The sequence below is a fragment of the Nestor notabilis genome, unplaced genomic scaffold, assembly GCF_000696875.1.
Source record: "Nestor notabilis isolate BGI_N333 unplaced genomic scaffold, ASM69687v1 scaffold170, whole genome shotgun sequence".
Taxonomy (NCBI): Eukaryota; Metazoa; Chordata; class Aves; order Psittaciformes; family Psittacidae; genus Nestor; species Nestor notabilis.
The window spans coordinates 78-9,697 of record NW_009909486.1 but is presented as its reverse complement, the minus strand read 5'-3'; the positions used below and the strand labels follow the sequence as shown (position 1 = coordinate 9,697).

Below are 9,620 nucleotides of genomic sequence, written 5' to 3'. Positions count from 1 at the left end.
CGCAGCTGGCTGGAGCCCACCAGCCGTTGCATGCAAGGGCAGTGATTTAAGGAAGTTGGTGTCAGACACACTTGGGAGTTAGGCCACCAGCAGGACATCAGCATGGCTGCTTCGTCTGCTGGACTTTGTGGTGCCAGCAACAAGCTGCTACCTGTGTTCCCACACACAACCCACCACCACTAGCTGGTCCATGAGGTGCTGCCAGATCGACCTTGCACAGCAGCTTCATTCCGATTGCAACGGGCTCTTAAGAACACGGAAGTAGGTGGTGTAGTGAGGAGCAGCAGCCCCAATAGGTAAGGTATTTGGTAAGGCATCTGCCTCTCTGGCAGAGCTCCCACCCCCATGCTGCCCAACTTAGAGCTGGGCCGGAGAACTGCATGGAAAAGGTGTGCCTGCAGTGTCAAAATCACCATTGGGAATGTGTGAACCCTTATAGCCAAAGATTGGTGGTGGGGTCTGCTAGTGCTTGGGAAGGCATAGGGGCAGCATGGGATTGCAGGACAATCTGACCAGCGTCCTCTGACATGCAGGGAGAAAACCCTGAACTATTACCAACAGATTTTAGTGGCAATGAAAGGAGCAGTTCATACTTCACATGCATTGCCAAAATTCAAGGCTGTTAGCAAACTGTGGAAGACTGTGCTTTGCCTATCAGTTTACTAGCCTGCTCAGAGAAATCATTCTGAAATAAGCTGTGGATGTAAAGTAACAGAATTATTCCACAAAAAGTCTCTAGTCAAAACAGGAAATTATTCCAGAAGAGCTGCCACAGAACAGGTGATTCTGGTGCAGACAAACATGAGATGCATCTTCCTAACCAGCAAGATTTTGACACAGCTCCAGTCAGACTGTACAATGGAGTTCTGTGCTTTTGCCACAGCAGGTGCCTTCCTTAGCATCTCTCACTTTCAAGCCCTTGCCTATGCAAATCTCCAGCAAAGACCTTTGAATATGATCAAGGTTTTCTAGCATCCTTAGAAGGGCAGGTATGCAAACATCCAAAAACTGAATTCAAGATAGGGCTTGAGAACAGTTATGGAGAAATAAGGATTTAAAAGAATACTAGAGAAGCCAAAAAATACGTACCGGAGGCAGGATAGCTCTTATCTCAACATACTGTATATTATCTTCATAGAGCTCCAACAGCCCCTGGTAGAAATAGGCCTTGAACACAGGTGCATAGCAGATAAGTCCAGAGGCAATGAGAAAGACTTCTTCAAATCTTTTCCAAATTAAAGTCTGAGAAGGGTAGGTGAGCTCAGGGGCATCTGTCACCAGGGTCAAGTTTCTCAGCAAGCTGTAGAAAAGGGTATAGAGAAGAGGAAGAAAGAGAAGAACAAACAAGACAGTTGGCTTTCAGCATGAAAAAAGCCACTGGCTAGCACCTAGGTGTTCATTACAGGAGAAAATAGATTTCCTCCAAGATAGGTGTGAGTTTTATTGTCAGAGACCAAGCTTTGCATACATGACACTCTCCCACCTGCATGCTCTAGGGTGTAGCATGGCAGTGGCTGTGCTGAAGGAGCCACGTGTTCTATGGGCAGGACCAAGAAAAGGTGCAAAGCCATTCCTGCCACAGTAAAGGACCAACATCTAACTCGGGGCCTGTTTGCACTGCTGTACAACAGGGATAACAATGACTGGTGCAACTAGAAAGCACTCAGGTAATTTTTCTGCCACCTATATTTACTCCTCTAATAGCTGACAGGTAAAAAGTCGTATGTTATCTGTTGAGTTACAAGCAAGGTAAGACTAGATGTTCAAAACCTGTCTTTACAAAAGAGTTACAAAAGCAAGTGTGATGTTTTCATATCATAAGAATTGCACTCTGCTACCCAGTGGTATCTTTAATCCAAAAGCAGGCTAGCACATTGCTCCTGGAGACAATATATTCTCCCAAACATCTTCAGTGTATGTAAAAAAGTTATGACACCCGTCCCTCTGTTCATCACCTAAAGGAAAACTGAGTCTCCGGGAGATGCCATGTACTGGGCCACCATCAACCTGCTTATCAAGCCTAGAACTTGCCTTGATGCCTTCATATTGTCAAAGTACATCATCTAATACAACCAGGGGGAAAATTATTGTGAATCAGAAATCCTTTTGCCCCGCCAATAGAACACACCTGATATCCTGCCTGCCTTGCTGATGACTTCTTCAGATTGTCTGCTGGGAAATGACTGGTAAGAATCACAGGTCCTGGTTTGTCCTTAATTGGAAGGAAGCATATGTACTTCCTCCATAGACTCAGCTCCTCAATAGAGTAGAAGCCTCTCTCAGAAATCCAGAGAGGCAGTGGGTAGTTTTATCAAGCAGAGTTTAAAGGAGCCCATAATTCCAAGATTATCTAGTTGTGGGTGACAGCTTGCGTTTAGGACAGGGTGAGCACCCGTGCCGCAATGTTGTCCTCTGACAAGCTGATAGTCTTCATCCCACCCAAAGCCTTGCCTCTGGCAGCAGCTCCCATCCCTCTGCTGGTGGCCACCTCAAGAAGAGTTCATAATAAATTTCTCAGGCTGGTGGGCAAAGTCTAAATGGCAATATGGGGGTGATTAAGTTCATTCCTGGGTGGACAAACTGAAGCCATTGCAGCAAGCTACAGAGCCAGTTGCTTGCAGGCACGTGGGTTTACTTAGCCTGGCCAGGCCTGATGCTTGTCTAGTGATAGGGGCTAAGCAGGTTCAGATAGAAATACCTTCAACCATGCTTCATCTTTCATTGGAGCATATTGTTTCCCCTCAATGACAGCTACTGATCTTTAATGATGTTTCTTGTTTGATGTCTTGGCCCCCATCCTTGTGCAGTGCTCTGCTTTGTTATATGAGTGGTGTGGGTTTGATTTGTGCTTTTATTATCTTCTTCCAGGAGGCTTCTGTGGATGGAATTAAAAACCTTCCTCTTACAGATGTAAAATGTGATCTGGTCCAAACTCATAAACTGACACATCCCAGGCAGGGACATCCTTTTTGAGTCCCTCCATCCTGCCCATAAAACAGAGCCCATCCCCCAGCATTTGCCTGCTCTTTCACTAAGGATGCTCTTTCAGTGGCTGCAATTTCGTGTCTTCTGTTAATTTGAGGCACTCGTACCACATTAAGGATGAGATTTTAAATGCTTAACAGTCAGGAGAATTCAGACCTAAGGTTTCCACAGCAACTTCACCTCTGCTTTCCTGCGCATTACAATAGGGGCTTTGGTGCCATTATTATCACAGGATGCTGGGCAACCTCAGCTACTGTTCAGCAACCCATGCATCCAAAGGGGACCGAGCTGGACCATGGCAGGGGCAGGCAGTGGGGAGCACAAGTCGTGGGAGACACCACAGCATCACCCTAGAAACCAGGAATGCAGGAGCCGGGGGCATCCTAAAGGCTCTGATCCAGCTGCCGGAGCTGTGGTGGAGGCCGGCTGCCAGCAGAAAGGGTGTGCTGCAGCTTGGCGGGAGGGGAGAGGAGGTTTTGTGTGGGAAGAGCTGGTGAAAAGAGACGTTTCCACTCTCCTCCTGGCCAAAGGGCAGCTCCCCGCCAGCCCTGCACACCGGAGGAGAGCACCTGCCCAAAGCAAGAGCTGAGTGGGGCTGTTCCCACCATCCCTTCAAGCACTGAGGGAAAAACCTCCCCATGGATCAAAAGGCCATGCAAGCCTGTTCTCGCCATCCTGCACAGCTTCGTTTCAGATAAGGATGGGTGGTTAGTCAGGCTCCCACCACTTTCTCCCCTTGTCCTGTGAGAACTCGGCTTCTCCAGCAATCAGTGCACACAGGGCTCCGCTCCCTGCCTTTAAATCTAGTTGTACAAACTTGTGGTTGTTTACTTAGCCTCTGCTCCTGGGCTAGAAACAGCAATAAATCCCCACACTGCCCTGTTCCTAAAAGCACATAAATCAGATTGTGCTTTTTTTTTTTTATAATTCACTTCCCTTTGAGACTGATTATTGATCCCTATAACTGTTGAAGATTTATTGCATAATAGTGATCCATCCTTGATAACTGGATAATCTCCTAAGGGTTCAGGGGCTTTTGCCATCAGTAGCTCATGCAGATGAAGCAAAGCTTCATAAACACATTTTTTGCTGCTTCTCTGGAATGGGCCAGTGATCAGGTGCAGGCTACAAATAGCCTTCCATGTCATGTCATGTATGCACCGAACAATGCTATTGCAATGCATATGCCCAAAGGGGCACAGCTAAAATGACCAGCTAAGGATTATTTATTTTCAGCTGTGGTTTTGCTTTCTCTTTTCCCGTTTTTTTTTTCCCCCTAACTGTCTTGCTTTCTTGGGCTGTATGATATAGAAACAAGCAGTTTTGTTGCCTTGTCTTTAAAGAGATTCTTTTTCCTACTGCTTTTTCTGTTCTCGATGGGCAATTACAGTCCTCTCGTCACCGTAGTATCTGAATGTCTTCCAGTGGTGCATTAAATAGTGTGACTAACATCTGTCACATGTGGTTCATTCGCTTTCTCTCTCTTTCTCATCCCCGCTCTTCTTCTTCCCAAGGGGAGACTTGCAGAGGGGGCAGAGTGCTTTGTTTCTGTAGTGGATTTTTAGTCTCTTTTTTTCCCCTGTAATGCTCACACTGCCCTATTTTTCTGTGAGATAAGGCGCTTGGAGGACACAGAGGGGAAGGTGATGGCAGTCCGGGCAGCCAGGAGTGCCCAGGGGAGTTGTTCGCGCAGCCTCAGCCATGGTGTCAGCTCCCTCACAGATGACTTCATCCTGGTGATAGAGAGCTCCTCTGGGCCGCTGGAGATGTGCTGCTGGGCACAGCCTTAATCCTAGGGCTGCTGGTCAGGAAGGGGTCTGCAGTGGTATTTTACAAATATCTGGAATGTCAGTGCTGTTTCCCTAAATATCTAGGGGCATGCTCTTGCTTTAGAGACAGTCACCATTATGTTGCATCTTAAGGAAATAATGGTATTCTCCTATATCATAATGTGAAGTAAATAAGTGAGGATTATTCTTTTCTTTTAAGTCTCAAAGCAACATTCACTTTGTTTCTCTGCCTCCTGGCTTGCGATCTCCTGATTCTCATAATAACATCCTTTTGGAATCAGTAACAGAATACTCCAGGGTCTTGGCCCGTAGGATGTGTGTTTTGAATAGGAATGATTAAACCTTCTTTTGAGGGAAACAAACAAAAAGACTTGCTTCCAAAACACATATGCACATATGTATGTGTATGCATATGTACCTAAAAATGCAAACAGCAAAATGTAATGCAGACACCTCTCTCCCTCTAACCCCTTTCTGGTCAGTATTACAGTAATGTGAAAGAGGTGCAGCCTCTCAGAAACATTTCCATTGTTCCCTTCATATTTGCTGATCCACCCTGTCTTGCATGAGAGCCCTTCCCTGCTGCCATATTCCCTTGATATTCCCTTGAAACCACCCAACTATCCATCCGTTCCTTCCTCTGACATCTGCTTTCCCTCAGCTTGTCAGTGCTCAAGGGCAAAGAGGAGCGCAGGAAAGAGGTAGCCTGGGATGCACATGTTCAAGAGACTGGGAGAGTTTCCAGAATCTGAGAAGCAGAACAGATTGGGGCCTATTCCTGGCTAGAGACCTATTTCCAGACGGCCAAAAAACATTCCTAACCCCTAGAACTAGCACCTGGGGATTAGATGAAAATAGGAGGGGAAGCGCCTCAATGTGGTTGTTGTTCATGTGTTTGCATATTATGTGCAATGACTCCTCTGCGATTTTGTGGTGATGAGCACAGAAGGGCAAGAAATGAAGGACAAGACACTCAAATGAGTAAGTCTAAGCACCCAGGATGCGAGAGATCCAAGTCTGTACTTGGCTTGGGCACACATTTGCTGAAGAAAATCACTAAATCACTTCATTGGTCTCTGCCTCGGTTTCCCCTCCGCTTTTGGGGAGACTCTTGTAGTGAGGTCTGTCTTGTGTTCCTGTGTAGTGCCTGCCACTCCAAATTCCTGTTCTGACTTGTGGCTACTAGACATTGTCAGACAACTAATACAAGAGAAGAGGAATGTCATAACACTGCCTTTGAAAAGAAATCAGGTTCCCAAACAGGAACATAGGGAACCAAGTAATGCACAGCCCACCCTCCTAGGTGTATAGGATGTCATGGCCTCTAGCCGCAGCCAGAAAGGGGTGTCACACTATGGAAATACAACCAAAAACAAAAACAACGAAGGATTGCTCCTGAGGCAGTTTTGAAATACCCAGTGCAGTTGGTTGGGCTTCAAGGAAGTGAAGCTGTTCCAAAAGCCAGTCTCTTGCACATTTTTTATGGGTCTTCAGGTGAGGTTGAAAAAAGCTGGTGCTGTGGTCTTTCCCTCTTCATCACTCCCAGTAGAAGTGTAAGGGAGCTAATGGGAAACCATTTTTCTCTTTCAAAGACATAGGTAAGTGACTTCTTACTGGATCTGATTTCTTCCATCATGTGTCAGGTCAGTTGAATCTCAGGATATAGAAGATCAATAGCCCAAGGTCTAACACTACTTTCTCCTTGTCTGGACCTCCCATAGGAGATGAGTGGTGGGGGCCCTGGAAAGTCAGCTCCTTCTGCCCTGCCCCTTGCTGTTGTTGGGGAGGGAAAACAATACCACGCCAAAGGTCTGGCAGCTCCTCAGCTTCCCAACCTGACCTTCTTCGCAGATCTGTAGGGCACAGAGCCCAAGCAGCTTCCTTTTGGAGGGGATACCATCTCCCTAAGAGTTAAAAGGTCTCTATTTAAGAGCACACACTCTCACTGAAGACCACTACAGTAAACCTCATCAAGTTTCACATAGGAAATGCTGTAATTAGGGTCACCCACATCACCACCATCTAGCCCTCTCCTCATGTGTCGGCATGGCGATGCTGGCTTTAATTACATGACACCCCATACTATTTTTTCCCACGGGACCCCAGCCCCCGGAGCACCGTGGACAGTGGTACCCTCTGAATGGATCACTACTCAATATTTTCCTTTGTCCTCATCACTCAGTGTCTGACTCCATGCATTATTTAGCGTGCTCTTCCAGCCCCCTACGTGCCACACAGAACTACATGCTTCCTCCTGGCCTTTTTGGCAGGGCTTTGTCCCAGGCTTTTGGATGAGGGGATAGGGCTCTCTCTTCCTGTCACTACTGGCTGGAAGGGGGGATCCAGGCTATTCCCACCCACCTGTGAGTAATTAAATGGTAGGGGGCTGCTGAGCAGTCAACTAACACCTGGTCCTGATAAAAGGCTGCCAGCACTTATAATAGGAGCTGCCTCCAGGGAGGGGAGCTCCTGCTGGAGAGTGAGTGATGCCTTGGGGAGCTATCTGAGGGGTGAGCTCCTGGACAACTATGGGAGGCCTCTCCTGTAAGGAGAGAAGCACTGCTAGCAGGAGGGTGTTGAGGTGGTATTTGGAGGGGGAGATTGGGTTGGGTTTTCTCTTGGATTATTTGGGGAGTTTTTTTGCTAGTGCAGTTACCAACACAAGTAGTTTGCCCAACTTCTTGCTTTGACTCAAAATAATGAATTTTTACTAAAGACTTCTCTGATGTTGGTGTTCTGTTCTCAGCTACCTGGCTTCCTCATCCTCTTCCTGGGTACCTCAACGAATGAGACAAGGTCTTTCAGCATGCAGCCCTGTCCTGTGCTGGGAGTACATCCAGCATGGATGCTGAGGAGAGGTGGGGTTAGGCCACACAAATCTATGCAAACTATTGTCTTCAGCATGTCTGTGCAAACAACAGAGTAAGGATGCACAGAAAACTTCAATTTTGATGGTGTTGGGCTCTAGAATACTTAATGCTGCAACGTTCAAGATCTTGTGTTACTATTTGTTGTATGCATGCAGCCCTAAATGGAGTTCCCTACTTCCAGAGCAGCAAGAAAATGAGGAAGTTGGATGATCAGAATGATCGTGCTGGCTACAAAAGGCTCTTGTGAAGTAATGGCAGGCTTGCAACCCCTCTTCACTCACCTGCTATCAAACTCGGTCACGTTGTGCAGCTGTTTACGGTAAGTCTCCAGCAATACCCAGTGGGAGCACTGGGCTGGCAGTGGATGCGGAGGGTGAGGCTTGGAGAAGCGAAACCGAATGGTGCCCATGTGGGTGAAGCAGATGTAGCAGTTGGGGAGGTAGGTGGCATTGTACACCAGCCAGTCCACACTCAGGATGGCATAGTCGTGCAGGTGTAAGACAGCACCTAGTGGGAAGAAAAGTATATTCTAATGAGACAAAGCAGCTGAGAAGAAGGAACCGAGGTTTAATATGGTAATAGTTTGAGTTTGCCCATCCAAGGGCATCTGGAAATGCTTCTAGATGGCTGAGAGTGACCTCTCCCAGCAGAGACTGCACGGCTGCTCTGCCTCTCCCATGCTGGGGGATGTGGCCCCCTCCACATCAAACACAGGGCAGGCAGAGCGTGACAGCTCCCTGGGAGTGGAGGGAGGGCAGAAATCAATAGGGAGCTCTGCTTCTCCGCTGGGATGGAAAATGCTCTGAGTTATTAAAGGTCTTTCAGACAGACTTTGCTGTGAGCTGGCTCAGGCCCCACTGATTTAAAGAGGAACTCACACAGTAGGCAGCAGTTTACAAGGCATGCTAGCTGACTTGCAGACCTGAAACAAGCCTCTGTATCTAAGCTGTTTGAATCCCTGCCTCAATTTTTGCATCTAGTCTGTGTCTGTTCTTTAATCTCTTTGAAACTCTGGCATACACCAAAATCCCAGACCATGACACACCAGGGAATTGCACTCAGATGCAGAGTACCATCTACTTTTATGCCTTATCAAAAGCATGCTCACTTACAATGTACATCTGCTGCTGGCCAGCACAAAAGGCCTCCGGGACGCTCTTATTGTGCAGTATATTGGCAACTGCCAGTCTTCCTGGCACCCGCTGTATGCTCACCTTCCTCAGCCCATCCTTTCGTTCAGCTAAAATCTTTCGTTTTGCAGAGTCTTCTTACATTTTAGGTGCTTGAACTAAACTTCACCTTTGTAAAGGGAAGATACTGTGAAAGCTGAAGTCTTACAAATATGTATTTTATTAGTCTAGGAGAGAGCTCATAGTCAAAATTGCTTTGATGCCGTTAGGGGTAAAGGGCAACATAGTTTAGTGTGTGTTGTCCCTGCTCATGGCAGGGGTGTTGGAACTAGATGATCTTAAGGTCCTTTCCAACCCTAATTATTCTATGAGTGGCAAGAACAATACAAAAGATTGGTGTGTATGTGACATTAGACAAACTTCAAGACTGCATCTTACAGTGGACTGATCTAATATAGCCTATATGGCCTATAATCTCCCACTACAGAGGGTCTGACTGTTAAGATGCTGAGCAACTGTGGTTTGCTGCTCTCAACAGAGCTAGTGTGACAGAATGGGCATGCCACAGCTATCTAGATCTGACCGTCCTCTTGCTGGCAATGTCACCCTCTTCCCTATGTGAGCAGCAACAGAAATTATAATCGTATGTGAAAAAACAGTAATTCCCAGGGCCTCTAAGACTATGTCCTTCTCAAGCAATGATCTTGGCCCTAAAAGCTTATGGCTCTTGAAAAGATTCCAAGAACCCATTTTAACAGCTTCTGGATTTAAAAGTTTTAATTTTTTTTGTTTGATTCTTCCTTGGTATCAAAGCTACTCTACTGGAGGTGAAGGAGGGAGTACTT

General features: G+C 46.7%; 1 protein-coding gene across 1 annotated transcript in view; it reads right to left on the bottom strand.

Moving 5' to 3' along the window:
• The window catches only part of CECR1 (cat eye syndrome chromosome region, candidate 1), a gene marked incomplete at its 5' end in the record, with an annotated part of 15,332 nt that extends 7,180 nt beyond the window's left edge, over positions 1 to 8,152 (bottom strand). Inside the window, 2 exons of the mRNA XM_010009505.1 lie at positions 1,090 to 1,300; positions 7,927 to 8,152. Of these exons, the coding sequence (XP_010007807.1) occupies positions 1,090 to 1,300; positions 7,927 to 8,152 (437 nt within the window). The remainder of the gene's footprint in view (positions 1 to 1,089; positions 1,301 to 7,926) is intronic.
• Between the last annotated feature and the right edge of the window lie 1,468 nt (positions 8,153 to 9,620).